At 30.7% G+C, this 16,240-nt stretch overlaps 1 protein-coding gene across 3 annotated transcripts in view; it reads right to left on the bottom strand.

Annotated features, from left to right (window-relative positions):
* Positions 1 to 1,941: 1,941 nt before the first annotated feature.
* Positions 1,942 to 16,240, bottom strand: part of LOC122520540 (protein rhomboid-like) — a 119,321-nt gene continuing 105,022 nt past the window's right edge. For all 3 annotated transcript variants that reach the window (XM_043640614.1, XM_043640613.1, XM_043640612.1), the window contains 4 exons: positions 13,472 to 13,737; positions 5,431 to 5,601; positions 4,420 to 4,575; positions 1,942 to 3,290 (listed from right to left, as the gene is read on the bottom strand). In XM_043640614.1, coding sequence (XP_043496549.1) covers positions 2,970 to 3,290; positions 4,420 to 4,575; positions 5,431 to 5,601; positions 13,472 to 13,729 — 906 coding nt within the window. In that variant the 5' untranslated portion in view covers positions 13,730 to 13,737 and the 3' untranslated portion in view covers positions 1,942 to 2,969. The remainder of the gene's footprint in view (positions 3,291 to 4,419; positions 4,576 to 5,430; positions 5,602 to 13,471; positions 13,738 to 16,240) is intronic.

The raw sequence follows: 16,240 nt of genomic DNA, 5'->3' as shown, positions 1-16,240 counted from the left end.
CTGAATTTTTCATAAAAAAAAAAAAAAAAGAAAACAAGAAAAAGAAAAAGAAAAATAGGAAAGGGATGTTTTTTCGTCTAAAAGGTTTAAAACTTTTCAACCCGGAACCCAGGTTCATATATATATATACTATATATATATGAACAATTTTTCATTTGACAATCAACGAGTTAACAAATAACAACAAAATTCTTCATAGCGTTTGAAAAATTCTATTCGGACTAGTTTAATCGTATTTTTATGTTCTTGTTTTTTTTTTTTGGGTTAAATTTCTCCTTTCATACCTTTACATTATTTTCTCTCTTCATTTAAACGTCGACGTGTGACTCGATCGAACGAATGAGACACGAAAATCGAATAAATTTCAAATAATATCTCGATCAATCGATATTCTTTTTCTCGGCACGTAAAATCTTTCTCTCTCTCTCTCTCTCTCTCTCTCTCAGACTCATTTTATTTCTAGACGAGAGAGTAACGCGTTTTAATAACGCCAAGAGAAAATCAAATTCGTTTTACCTCTCTCTCTATATATATATTCGGTATATTCAGAGATGGCTGAGAACGTCGATGTAAACCCCAAGAAATGCTTTTGATAAATTACGAAACGAATCCCATTATAAAACGGGAATTAATAACGTGAACGAATAACTCATCTTCCCTACCTCTTTCCTATTTTCCTTCTATGTTCTAACTATCCGATATAATATTCTTACGGGTTCTAATGTTAATCGATAACGTTCAAAAGGAGATGTAAGAGAATATAACTCCTATCTAAATCTCATAAAAGCTTAAAAGCGCTTGTTTTAGTTAGTTTAATATGAAACGTCTTAAATTCATATTTAAATAAATAAACGGGGTTAAAACAATATAAAAGAGAAAGAAAGAAAGAATAAATAAATAAATGAATGAATGAGTTAACCCTTTGCACTCGAGTGGCGCCGATAGGGCGCCCGGCTGATTTCAAGTTCCATTAAATATCGCAACAAAACTAATTACAGAATTTAGTATTCATCAAAGTTTGTTTTTTTGAAGTTATACTTCTTTTGGCGCGTTGGGGAAAATGTAATGGGGAGTGATTTTGTTCCGAGCGTCTGGAAAAACGACACCATGAAGTTTGTCGGTATTTAACGACGCGCGGCAAAGCGATTTCAAATATACGGCATGAAGTTGTCTTCTTTTCTTCTTCCCCCATTTTTTCTCAAGCGGGTCACTTATCCAAATACTAATCGAACTCAGCGCTGCTTTACTTAAATGGTCGAAGCGAGAACTAATGCTGTAACCGCGCCATGGCTGTTGACGCGTCAAGTAATTCAATATATCTCTCTTATATTTAGTGTGGACTGATATCTATATTTTGATATTTTCTTTTTCTTTTTTTTATTCTTTCTTATATATATATATATAATAATAATTATTTTTTTTTTAAGTTATTGTTGTTTTTTGAAGTTATTTTTGAGGTTATTGAGGTTATATTCGTTTTGGTACGGCAAAGAAGTATAACTTCTTACGTGCGTACATAAGTACACACACCAGTTTTTTTTCGACATATAAATGAATAAACCAATGATATTTTATTATTTCTATACGCTTGTTTGTTTATAAAATTATAATAATAAAAATATAATATATAATTAATAATAAATTTAATAATATAATAAAAATATTTTATTATAAGTACCTGTAAAATATCTACTTAATTTGGCCGAAATCGTCGTCGAGTTGCCGGTTCGCGGAAGAGAAAATGGCCTCGAGTGCAAAGGATTAATTCATAAATTTAAGACGTTTTGCAATAATTAACGCGAATCTTTATTTATATTAACGAGGACAATTATAATGTGTGTACGATTATTAATTGATTATTTTCTTTTTTTTTTTTTATCTCCGATTAGATCAAATTTCAATAATTCCTTCTTTTTCATTTTGATTTCATCAGTTCATTCATTTTTCATTTAAATTTTTCTCGAATAACAATACGTAATTAATACGTTCAACGTCTATGCAAAATTTCATTTACGTTCGCGAATTTTACAAATCCGACGAATTACGCACGTATATATATATACGATGTGTGTTGAATATTTTTTTGTTTTTCATACATTTTTTCTATATCCATATGTATATATATATATAATTTTTTTTTTCTTTGGGTTTTATATTCAATAGAATAAACTATGGCAACGAAACTAGTCGAACGAGTAATAGAGTTCGAACGTGCATTTTCGTTTCGATTTTTCACGAGGCAGTAGAACACGTAAAAAACGAAGAAGCGTGTATCGAAACGTCGCGCGTTTGCGAGAATTCCTTTAAATTGATTATCTCTCTCTCTCTCTCTCTCTCTCTTTTTCTCTATTTCTTTATCAACGTTCAATTTTCGCTACGTTTATTCGATCTTTCAAACTTGTCCTGTCACTTATAAAGCGATAGTTTTAAATTGGGCCAGAGCACATTGAACACAGAACAAAATATCACGAGTTCGAAGTTTTACGATGTAACGATTTTTGGAGTCTTTCTCTTTTTAACGATCTCATATCTAATCTCCCTTTTTTTCTTTCGTTCTTTTTTTTATTCGTCTTTTTAAACAAACAACAAATAGAAAATAAATAATTTTCGATTAATCGAACGAAATTCTATACGTCGGCCATTTCTTTGGCAATGAAATTTTGCTCGCGTTCGACAAACAACGCGAGTTATTTTTCTGTTTGTATTTTCTTGTTTTTTGTTTAAAAGACCCGTTAGATGAAAATTACAGGCGTTAATCAAACTCCCGCGAGCGCGTGATTTTATCATACTTTTTTGCCAAATGTATTATTATTAAACTCGCGCGAAATATTATCACGAGAATCGTATCATGTTTTATATTTCTTATTGGGATCATTGATATTTTACTCGAAGACACTGTCAGCAGCCTCCCGGATCTTGACGATCAGAAAGGACCTCCTGCAGAGTTTGACGAGCATTTCAATCCTCTGTCAGGAGGGTTTCCTTACTTGGGGTAATGCAATGAGGTAAATGTTTCCCAAAATGGCGCCGACTATCAATAACAATATGCTAACGCCAGATATTAATCTGACAAATCTGACGAATCTTCGTCCTCGTGCATCCTTCTTGCTTTGTTTAGGGAAGACAGCAAGACCAAGAAGTGGTCCAGCTAATGCACCAGCAACGTGTGCAGCCCAACCGACTCTTCCACAACCCACTAATGCTGGTATTGGTAATGATGCAAAATCTGCACTGGCGAGTAATAACACAGCACCTAAACGCCATCCTGCGTAACGTAGTTCACCGTGACACTGAAAACAATAAACGTATTCGATTAACGATTAAGGATTTGTAACATTTATTTGAACGTTATCCATTTATCTCGTTCAAATGATTCTGCAAATTTGAACGATCATTTTTCCTAATTTACAATCTTTCTTTTTTTCTTTTTTTTTTTCATTCAATCTCAGCATAAATCTTTTAACTTAATTGATGGGAAGAATAAAGAAAATAATATTTGCAAAATTTTGTTTCTTTTTTTCCGACAGACAGGTAAGTTTGGTAATTTAATAATCTTACGAGAAGCATTCGAACTTAATGTTATTTAATTTCCCAATAAAATTTCTCTTTTTTCTTTAATGATATTTTTTATAATTTTTTATAATGGCAATTGTCGTTACTTGGAACTTAGTTACAGGTTTTCGTTCAACTAGAGACCTACGGAGACTGACTTGACTGTATTGTATCGTGCGAAATGTAAATCCATTTCACAATAGCTATGTTACAGTAACACCTTTGTGACAAGCGTACTGGATTATATATCGGAGTTTTCGCACGGTGTCATGTCACAAATACGCTTTGTCTTCTTAGCCGTAGGGTTACTGAAAATGATTACATCTTAGAGCTAACATAAAATGTATTAAGAATCTCTGTCACTGTAAATATCTTATTATTAACACTGCTATTTATTTTATTAGTATTTTAATCAAATAAATATTAAGTACGTATGAATATTTTATTCAATATAAATAATCATTTAATATCAGATTATTAAGAATGATATTTTATTATAAATATTGATAAATATATAATATCATTATCATTTACTTGGTTAATATTTTGTTTAATATATTAATGGGGATAATATATTATTATACACACTGACCAATAATCTTTTATAATACTGATACAATAAATAGCAATTTATGATTAATACTATACCTATTTTCGATCCTTGTTAACGGATACATAAAATCGTAAATAACAAAATTATATATAATTCCAGTTTTCAGAGTTATTAAATAAATGAATAAATATTTATATATATGAGATATTGAATATCAAATTGAAACATTTTCTTTCGGACAGAATAGAGAAATGTATGAAACAATTTTTTTATTTATACTTTTATGATCTGAAAATAAAGGTACATTAGCTCACCAAGTAAAGATGAGCAAGATGACTGGTGAGTAATGCATATACTCCTGCCGAAGCTCCGACTAGATAAACACTAGGTTGCAAAAGTGAAGCACCCAAAGCTCCGCATACACCACCACCTAAATAAATTGTTGCTACTCCCATTCTTCCTTGTTCAACCTGTAGAAAACACAAACGGAATAGCTAACGAATTATTTACTAATATTATTTATTAGATGGTGAATAATAATTAATACGTATTCGTTAGTAAACTGTTGAACACGACTAATTAATTAACAAAACGTTTCGTTACATCTAAGCGCAAATGAATCAAGGAATTATTATTTTCATAATTAAATTCATTTACGAATATAATATTAATGCGAAACAACCAAATTAAATTAGAAATAAAATCCAATCTAATATTAAAACCGTTTAATTTTAATCAATTATTCTCTGTATTTCAACGTAACAAATAAGAGATTTATTTTCATAGTATAATATTTTATATTTAATTTAGGAATGTAACATTAAATCTTATAATTATTCGAATAATTTTCTTACTACGAACACATTAGAAAATTATTATCTTAATTCAAGAGAGAATATATATCTAATTATATGCCTAACATAATTTAAAAATGTATTATATAACGTGCAATATTAAATTATACATTTTCAAAATAATATTTGCATTATAATTCATATTATTGGTTTCCTTTGTATTTACTACATATTAGTTATATACAAATTAATAATTAATTTATAGTTAAACTGTAATGTGTAAAATGTAATGAAGTAATTATAGCTTTCATTGGATCAAAGGCTAAAATGCTGTGAGTTTCCGTGACCAACAGGCAGATCGATGGAGTGAATAGTGAAAGTGATATGCGTGTATACACACACACATATATTATATATGTATGTATATATATGTATGTATATATATATATACTAGATATACAAAGGGAGTAAGATAGAATGAGATAGAGAGAGACGTAGGTGTGAGGTTCGCAATTTAGTCGATTAGCTTACCTCGAGTGGAGTAGCCAGGACCAGCTGGATGAGCACGTTGAGCACAAGGTGAAGCGCATTGGAGTGTAGAAGCATGTACGAAGCGAACCTCCACCCTTGAACCCTTTGCCGAGGGTCATAGACCAACCATCTCCGCAACGTCGCTTCGTCTCCGAAACAGTGGACGGTTATCTGGCATGACAGAAAACACCGTATACGTTTTATTTGAAAATAACATACCCATGAAAACGATAATACCTTTTCAACTTGATTTATATGATATATATATGTATGTAATATTTATTCGATATAACTTATAGAAATGTTGTATATTATAACACGTAATGTTATTACTTTTTCTTATTTGATATTTTATTATCTTAAATAGGATTGATATTATATTAGAAAAAATAGTGATTAATAATGTTACAGAGAGTATTATTCCAATAAATAATGATCTATTGTTAATAATATATCTTATGATTAATCTTTTAAGAGTATTATTTATTTCGTTAGTATTTTTTTTACAATAAATTGTAATTATAGTTGAGTGGGATTAAAAAGTTTTGAATCTAATGTTGTGAAACAATTGTTTATTCTTTTATTATCGACTTTTGTAAACAAATATATCTACGTGAGATTATAAATTAAACAAAAAATATATATAGTTCATGATTTATAAAATTCATGTTACAACGTTATGAAATAGATAAGAATTTATGTGAAATGTTTAATACAAAATTGAAAATTAGGTTGCAATGTTTTGAGCTTAATACAGAAACAATTTTTTTCTTGATCGAACTAATTTTTGTATTTCGACCGAAAACTTTTGTAAAAGAATAAGCTCGAAACTTTTCAACCGAGCGCTCGTATTTATATATAATACCATAATTAATATTTATAAATATATGATTTATATAAATAAATATTTAATTTTTAGGTTAGATAATTATTTGATAGAAAAAAAAGAAAACAATTGGATTATTGTTATATTTTAATTCTTGATAATTAGGAATGTTACATAATCCCCATTAATTTTCTTCGTGTTAAATCTTCAGAGTCATAAAATAATAGTAGAAATGTGTTCAATTATGAAAGAAAAAAACCAAACCACGAAGAATGAAGTCTTATCGATTCCCATTTCTCAATCGTTACTTATGGTTTTAGCATCGATTCTTAGATGGTAAATTATTCAGAGGAGTTCTCCAAACGTTGAAAATAATTTGAACGTTCGAACGATTAATCTTAATTGGTACTCGAATGGAAAACTTATATACCTTTCGTTTACACCTTGGTTTAAGATTGAGAGAGGCTTTTGAGAAATGAAGGAAAAATACAAGAAAGAAGAAGGAAGAAAAAGATGAAGAAAGAAGAAAGAAAAAAAGAAAAAGAAAGTATAGAGGAAAGAAGGAACGATCGTGATCGATCTTTGCAGTGATCACTTTTAACCTGAAAGAGTGAAAGAGAAAAGAAAGAAGAGTCAAGTAAAAAGGATGAATTCCGATACAATTGGAAGGCTATCATTGGAGTTTCAATTATATGGGGCTTTGCACTCTTCAATTAACAGATCCAATTTAGTTAAGGGTATAGCGGTCGCATTAGGAAATAGGGGTGGTGGTGGTGAAAGGTATAGACCACCGTTGCGGTTCGTCGAGTTTACAATTCTATGTTATCGTCGATGCTATGCGACTGTAAAAGCGAAAGAGAGAGAGAGAGAGAGAGAGAAAAGGAAAAACGATAAGTAGAGAGGACCGAATTTTCTCTTTCGCCAAAGCAAAACAAGTAAACATCCACTTCCCTTCATTTTCTGTCTCTCCTTCCATCATTTCAACGAACGACAAACTAATTCCAATTAAATAAATACACCTATGTATACGCGTGTGTAATTGATTTTGTTTTAAACTTTAATGATAGATAAATGTCCGAAAATGTATCTCTAAAGTTTATGTCTGATCATAGAAAAATATCAAGAAACCTATAATACATAATAGTGTTTGATTATGCTGTAAAAAAATAAATTAGTAGATTATAAATTGTTTAATATTAGTATATCGTATATAATAAATTACATTGTTGAAGATGAGAGATTTAAATTAGTGGTTTGTATATATAAAATTATTAATTATTATTAATAAAAAATATAAAAATTAAATTACTTTCCACTTCGAATGTTCGACGCACACTAATCACCGATATTGATCTACCGTGATCATATCGATTGTGATCGCGCATCCCTACCACGTGACATGCGCAGTAGCTACTGCGCAACTTATCGACTTCTACTATCGCTCTCTGTCGGAAAGTTATCGTACTACTTCAAATGTTTTCGTATCGCAGAAAAATGAAGTAAATATTATATAATATTTTTATTAAATTAACGCATAAAAAAAGCTTTTACTTTAAGTAATTAAACTTTTTCCTTTGGACGTAATTTCTAAGAAGAAGATTTTCTCTTTTTCCCAATGTTAAAAAAAAAAAAGAAATAAATTCGTGAAATAAGAAGAAAAAGGAAATTCATTTAAACGATAAAAAGAAGGGTTGATGTGCATGATGCATCATAACCACCAGCATATAAGAGCAGGATGATATCCCAAGTGCGAATTTAGCGAAATAATGCTTTAACCGCAAAATTACAGACGTAAGTGGCGTATAAAACGGTAAATGCGTTTCTAAAGGCGCAACAAGATGAAATGGGAAGGTGGTAAAGGAGCGAGTAAAAATATCAAGGGTTGAAAGAACGAGCATGTAGGTATAGCTTGCTGTGCTGTAACGATAATAATCATCCTAAGAGCTTGAAATGGCAACGCCAACGGAGTCGAGAAGTCACTTCTAGAATAGGAGGTAACGCGTAAACTCACAACCGCGAAATTAAATGGACTCTCGATTCCATGAACATTTTACGAATCTTTAAATCGTTTCGTACTTTACATATGTATGCGAATCGATGTAGAAACGAAAATGAAAAGGGAAATAGTTATTTGTTAAAATATTTTCATGCGAGAAAAAAAAATAAAATAAAGAAAAAATCCACCATCTCACCTATAAATCTATTTTGACAAAGGTCAAACATTGATGAGAATCGAATATAATTAATATGACTATCGAAATAAGTTTCGTTGATGTAAATTTATTTATATTATTCGATCGATGAAATATAAATGTTGTAAAATAAAAATAAATGAAAATTATACGTTAGTTTGATATATTTTAAATTCTACAGATTTTTATGAGGACAAAAATATGATGATAAGATTACTCGAGATATTTATATAAAAAGGAATTCTCGTATTACTCGTTATCGATGCCTTAATTCCCATAGGGAATATCCTTATTGCATTTCATTTCGCTTGCTGAACGTTTTCACGAACTCGAGTGGGTACGACGAGATGGCTCTTAGAATCGGAAATGTGTGAGTGGTATCCTTCGATAAGGAGCTGATCGTTGTTCGGCTGAAAGTGACTCCAAGGTATGAATGACTGATATCTAACGAAATTTGAAGAACAAAAATATATAAAGAGTGAAAAGATAAAAAAAAAATACATACGGAATGTTTCGTTTATAATTTCTTTACCGTGTCAAAAAAAAAAGAAAAAAATAAACAATAAAATATTATTTAACGCGAATCTTTGTTAAATTTTGACGCATTGAAATAATAAAAATAAACGAACAAAAATACAAAACCAAACAACGAGATGTTATTTATGAGGCTGTATTCAGGCATACAATTCGAGAGACAAATTAAGATAGATGATATAAAAAAGGTAAAGATATGGATAAAGAGAAATGTAGAACACGTGTATGGGTGTCTTTAAAGATCGATTGTGAAAAAAAGTATGGGTTTTGTAAGATATATATATATATATCTGATAACGTCACAGAATTTTTATTACATGAATGAAACTTCTTTTCTGTGCTATAAAAGGTGGATGGTGCAAGTGGATGCGGTGAAAGTATCAGAGAAAGAGAGTTGGGAATGAAAAAAAGAGAAAGAGTAAGAGAGAGAGAAAGAGAGAGAGAGAGAGTGAGAAAGGTTCTACTCAGAAGACTTAAAAGTGCATTTAACTTCGTTGTTCTAAGTTCCTTGCATTTTATCCCTCGTGCATTCAAGGCTTATATCGTTGAGTCTTCAAAAAAGAGAGAAAGAGTAAAATAGAGTGTAAGAGAGTGCGAGAGGAGAGTGTGAGAGAGAAAAGATGCAGAGGAAGCAGCCAAGTATAAGATGACTCTCTCCTTCCAGAATATTATTATCGTGCCAAAAGACCACAAGAGTAGCAACTCTCTTCTTCTCTTCTCCTCACCTCTCACCACTGACATTTTTTATCTCACTTATTTGAATCTTTCGCCTTTCCACCTTTCTACCAACCCGCACTGACTTTCCACCCCTTTTTCTTTCTTTCTTTCTTTCCTTCTATCGTTTCTTTTTTACGTACAACACCAAAGATCTTTCTGGGACGTATAATAAGGAAAGATTTTCCTCTCTCTTCTTTTTGTTGTTCTTTGACTCTTGTCTACTTCGTGTACATGTATTTGTAGGAATATTTGTGTAATTTCTTTTCTCTCTCTCTCTCTCTCTCTCTTTCTTTCTTTCTCGGGTTCTTGATTTTTATTTTTTATATTTTTTATCTTTCTTTCTTTTACAACAAGCGTTGACCTAGCTAATAACATTGCAAAGATTCTCTTTCCTCGCTTTCATTTCATTTTCCTTTCTTCTTTCTTTTTTTTCTTTCTTAATTACTTTGATTTTTTATAAAAAACGTTGTTATAATTGATTTGAAAGGAAGAAAGAGAGAGAGAGAAAGTGGGGTGATTTAAAATTAATATACAAGATGTAGTTCGTAATAAAATGAAAATCAAATATAGAAGATAGATAATAATTAGAAAAGTAAAATAATATTTTAACATAAACGAACAAAAAACCCGTGAACATTAATATAGAATAACTTTATGTTATAAAAAAAAAAAAAACGAAAATATACATATTACAAAAAAAAAAAAACAAGAAAAGGAAGAAAAACCTTAAATAAAATGAATGTCTAAAGTTGTTGGAAAAATATACGAGATATATGATATTACAATAAAACGATTTAATTTAACGGAAAGAATTAAAAAAAAATACTGGTGTGTGTACTTATATACGCACGTAAGAAGTTATACTTCTTTGGCGTACCAAAACGAACATAACCTCAATAACCTCAAAAAAAACTTAAAAAAAAACAATAACTTAAAAAAAAATAATAATTATTATTATATATATAAAAAAGAATAAAAAAAAGAAAAAGAAAATATCAAAATATAGATATCAGTCCACACTAAATATAAGAGAGATATATCGAATTACTTGACGCGTCAACAGCCATGGCGCGGTTACAGCATTAGTTCTCGCTCGATCATTTAAGTAAAGCAGCGCTGAGTACGATTAGTACTTGGATGGGTGACCCGCTTGGAAAAAAGGGGAAGAAGAAAAGACAACTTCATGCCGTAAATTTGAAATCGCTTTGCCGCGCGTCGTTAAATACCGACAAACTTCATGGTGTCGTTTTTCCAGACGCTCAGAACAAAATCACTCCCCATTACATTTTCCCCAACGCGCCAAAAGAAGTATAACTTCAAAAAACAACAACAATCGAAAAAAAGAAGTTTAGGTAAATAAAACTAACGAAGAATCTTAAATTCGTCTAGCGATAGATTCGAGTTCGAACGATTTAAATTTAATTTGTCTGTTTGTATTTCACGTGTAAAATGTAAAAATATAATTAGAAGAGAAAAAATAAAGATAAAGAAAGAAAGAAAGAAAACAAAACAACAAAAAAAAGAACAAGAACAAGAAGAAGAAAATGAGAAGAAAAGGTTTTAACTGAGAAACACGAACTTCCTACTTTATTTAACGCGACAAGTTTCGTTAACTACGAAGAAGAGAACAGGAGAGAGAGAGAGAGCAGAGAGAGAGAGAGAGAGAGCGAGATCCACAAGTTCTTCATTCGCTTTAACGCGACGGCTTTCATTAACGATGAAAAAGATGTAAACTTCTTATCCGAGTTAACGCGCGACGTTTTCTCGTTAAACGTCTTTCTCGCATGAGGACCAAAGTCAAACCATGTAAAATCTTCAAGCCATGAATCCGTTCTTTCTAGGCATCACTATATATACACGTTTTGAACCACGAGGATTCGCCGTCTAAGCTCTTTGCAACTTTCTTTTCCGATAGTTTCTCGTGAATGGGCGGTTTTCAAACGTCCAAAGCTTCTTTTATAATCTTTCTCTCTCTCTCTCTCTTTCTCTTTTTTTCTCTTTGTCTCTCTCTCTTTCTTTCCGTACTTCCCTTTTTTTTCTCCTCTTTACTTTATTTTTATTTATCAAAGATATTATCTTCCTTTTGTATCATAAAATTTATCTCCCTTGTGTTATGAGTATATTTTTTTTTTTTTTAAATCTTTTCTAACGTCGTATAAATCTTAAATCGTAAATTTAAACCCTCCGTCGGCAACGTGAATCTTGTTATTTTTTTTTATTTTTTGGGGCCAATATCGTGTTCGAATAATTTTGCTTTGACAATATTTTATAAATGCCGAAGAATATTAATAAATTTTGTTCAAATTTTGCTCAAAATTAATTAATCGTTATAATCGTTTTTAAGTTGTTAAAATCTTTTTTTAATTATCGTGATACAACTTACATTAATATAATTATATACTATTAGTACGTTATAGGGTAATTATAGAATTATAAGAATATATAATAAAATGATATAAAATATAATTAAACTATATTATACTAATAGTATATTATTATATTAGTTAGTAGATAAATGTTAAATAGTATACACTATAATATGTTTTCAAATATGAATTATTTTCATTATTTTTAGCGTATCTCTAAACTATATTTGAAGTTACTCCCATATATATTTTGAAACACCTTGTATATATTATACTTATATGCTCTATTATATATTTTACGTATTACAATTTTTATGCTGACAAGGAAAAAGAAAGAAAGAAACAAATGAAAGAATTTAGACGCTAATTTAAAAAATGTCACCACAATAATAATATCGATCTGAAATTGAATGAACGAAATCACGATGCGACGTTATTGCAGCATACCTACATTTTTAAATAATTTTATTCGTTTTTGTTTTTTCAATAAGAATGATTAACTAACAAGAGGGAGAGCAAAAAGTTGACCCGACATCTATATATTTTTTGTTTTTATTCTACATAGTAGTGAAGGTTCATCAGAACAATACACTATACGCAAGTAGTAAGACCTAATAATATTCAACCGTTACCAATAATACGAAGGGTGAAATTTAACACGAATTTTTATGCACCAATTCGTTTCAGATGGAAAAAGAACAATTTTCTACGGTTTAATTTAAGAAAAAGAAATTATAGAAAACAAAATATACACGAATAGGTTGAAAAGTTTAAATCTTACTTCACGAGGAGAGCTGAAAAGTTTTTTCAATGTTAAATCTTTCTACTCGTGTGGTATTTTCTTTGTAAATTAAAAAGAAAAACTTTTGCGTACCAAAACCGAATATAACCTCAATAACCTCAAAAATAACTTCAAAAAAAAAACTTCAAAGAAAAAAAATAACTTAAAAATTAAAAATATTATTATATAATATATAAGAAAGAATAAAAAAAGAAAAAGAAAATATGAAATATAGATATCAGTCCACACTAAATATAAGAGAGATATATCGAATTACTTGACGCGTTCAACAGTCATGGCGCGGTTACCAGCATTAGTTCTCGCTTCGATCATTTAAGTAAAGCAGCGCTGAGGTACGATTAAGTATTGGATGGGTGACCCGCTTGAGAAAAAGAGGGGGAAGAGAAGAAGCGAAGACAACTTCATGCCGTATACTTGAAATCGCTTTGCGCGCGTCGTTAACTGCGCGCGACAAACTTCATGGTGTCGTTTTTCCAGACGCTCGGATCAAAAATCACTCCCCATTACATTTTTCCCCAAACGCGCCAAGAAGTAACATCAAAAAATTAGTTATGAAAAATGTCGACGTCGAATAATCGGAGAAGAAACGTTTACGTTACAATACCTCTATGATACTGATGCATATCATGAGGTAGGGCGGTCGTATCCGAAAATTAGGCTTCCTGGTGGCCTGTGAAAACCTTGGTGTCGGTTTAACTGTCGTTTCGTCATCGGCATGTGTCTTTCTATACGAGGATGTCACGATGATCGGAGATTCTGTTGAATAGGGCGAACCCGGTACAGAATATGTCGCTTCTGTCAAATCTGATGAGATCGTTGACAATGTCGGCGAATTTTCGAGTAGGGCTGCTTCCGCGTCCATTTTGTCACCTGAAACGTACAATTTTTGTTTATACCAAAGTTTGAAATCATGCATAAAAATGATCTTATTATAATTTATAATGATTTTGAGATTTAGAGTTAAGTTCGATCTTAATAAACGTGACTAATGAAAATCTCTGTATATATAATTTATATTACATTATACACACGCAACATTTGTATATATAATGTAATTTTATTAGAGACAAAAAATAAATATTTATTAACTCCAAATTTTTGTTTCGAAAGACCCTAATTATATATATATATATATATATATAATATAATTTATACGAAAAGAGAAATATTTGTTAACGAAATTATTCTCCAAAGAGAACCCAGTAGTATATATAATAATAATTATTATTATATATATATATATATAATAAAATTTTATAAGAGAAAAGAACGATTTATTATAACGAAATTATTTTTCAAAGAATCTAATAATATATATAATAATAATTATATACATAATATAATTTTACCAGAAAAGAAATATTTGTTCTTTGCCCTATCGACACATTGTTATTCGCGATGAAATATTTTGTTGAAAAATAATATCTAAAAAAAAAAAAGAAAAATTCTACAAAATTTCCAATAAAGATTTTCCTTTCAATTTGGGATCATTGAAAAATCATTGAAGATTTTTATTGAATTTCTTATATCATTGTAAGAAATATAAAAGTAGACGGTGTCTATCGTCCGTGGAGAGTAGGTAAATAGAAAAGTTACAGGTTCTATAAAGCAGAGCTTGAACGTCACGGGTCAACAGTCTTCCTAGTCGAAAGGAAGGAACCTCCTACTTGGTTCGATAGTTATAGTATATTACTCTGCCATTATAGAAAAGAGCTTTCTCTTTCGTAGCTATTAATTAAAAACGTTAGTCGTTTCCATTATAAACTCGTTTGAAGTAGAAACTCGACGTTGGTCGTTTGTAAGGCACGACAGTAATAACATTTTCTTCCTAATGAGGAAAATTGAAAAATTAATCAAAAGATAGTAAAAAAGAAGAAGAAGAAGAACATAAAAAAAAAAAACATAAAAAAAAACTAAATGAAAAAAGAAAAAAAAAAGAAGAAAAATAAATGAAATATAACGACGGTTCGTTTACTAATCAAATTAACGTTAAGCTTATTTGTGTAAAAGAACGAATTATTTAATATCGTTCGAAATATACAATTTTTGTCAGAACGTTGCCAATGTATAAACGTATGCATTTATGCATTTATGCATTTATGCGTACACGTATGTATGTATTATACATACGTGAGAGAGAATGGTATAATTAATAATTAATAATTTTCTCTTGATTTTTTATTAAATTACAGTTTGTTATTACAAGTAAATGAGCGACGGCATAGTCATTCTCTGTATATATACGTTCTCAATGTTGTTTCAACATATTACTGCAGTTATAATTAAAGTGACTGTAATGCAATAACGATAGAGAATCATGTCATCCGATTTTCGATAGAAAATAATATTATAAACGTACTTCGATAAATTTGACCGGAGTCAGGGGTTTGGGAAAGGGGGTGGGGAAGGTTTAAAAAGAAAAAAAGTTAAAAAAGGATATAATGCCATGCTAACGTTATTTAATAGAAAATATTAATCATCTCGTTGATAATAATAATAATAATAATAACTACTCGATACGAGGAGTGAGTGACAGATAATGTTACGGGAAATTCTAAAGGCAACGTTAACGTTTCTACGAAGTCAAATTATAATTTTAAATTGGTGCGATCTCGCAAGGCGATTCTTAAAGTTACGGTGGTGCGCACCTTTCCCACTTTATTACGCTTAACCCCTCAATATATACGCAAATTAGTCGAACGCGTCGGTGATAGATATTGAACTCGATTACATTGAAATTTCTCAAGAGGGTAGTATTCGGTTCAACGGCCGCTAAACACTACCGATTATCGATTTTCTCTGTAGTGTTCTGATGGTGCCTACGGTGGCAAGTAGTAAGTACAAGAGAGAGAGGGAGGGGGAGTGGGTGGTCGACCTACGACTACGTTAAGGGTTACGGGAACGGGCGGGCGGGACAGGGGGGAGGAAATGAGGGGGATGATTTGCTCGGTATGATCGGAATTCGACGTATTTCCAAAATTTCCAATGTTTCGATCTGGATATCGTATATCGAATCGTATAACATCGAAATCGTCATCGTTTATACGAGAGAGGAAGAGAGAAGTGAATATATTTGTGTGCATGTGTTCCGTGTACGTATGTGTGCGCGATATGAGAGAGAAATAGAAATCCTAAAGCAGTTTCGATAATAGCGAGTGAAATTCTATGGTAGCTTGGTAAACGATCTAGAACACTAGAAACAAAGAGGTGTACTGGTGATGACGCGTAAAGAGGTCACGCGAAGTGACCACCCTTAAAGACTCATCACCTATACACACACATCTGAACCCTCTCTCTCTCTCTTTTGTTCCCTTCCTCTTTCTTCTCTTTTGCTCTTGCCTATTCTCTATTTAGAGAGAACGTGCATTCTCTC

The sequence above is a fragment of the Polistes fuscatus genome, unplaced genomic scaffold (assembly GCF_010416935.1).
Source record: "Polistes fuscatus isolate 324 unplaced genomic scaffold, CU_Pfus_HIC Scaffold4, whole genome shotgun sequence".
NCBI classification, from domain to species: domain Eukaryota; kingdom Metazoa; phylum Arthropoda; class Insecta; order Hymenoptera; family Vespidae; genus Polistes; species Polistes fuscatus.
Note: the sequence above shows the minus strand (reverse complement) of the source record. Positions and strands in the feature narration are given on the sequence as shown.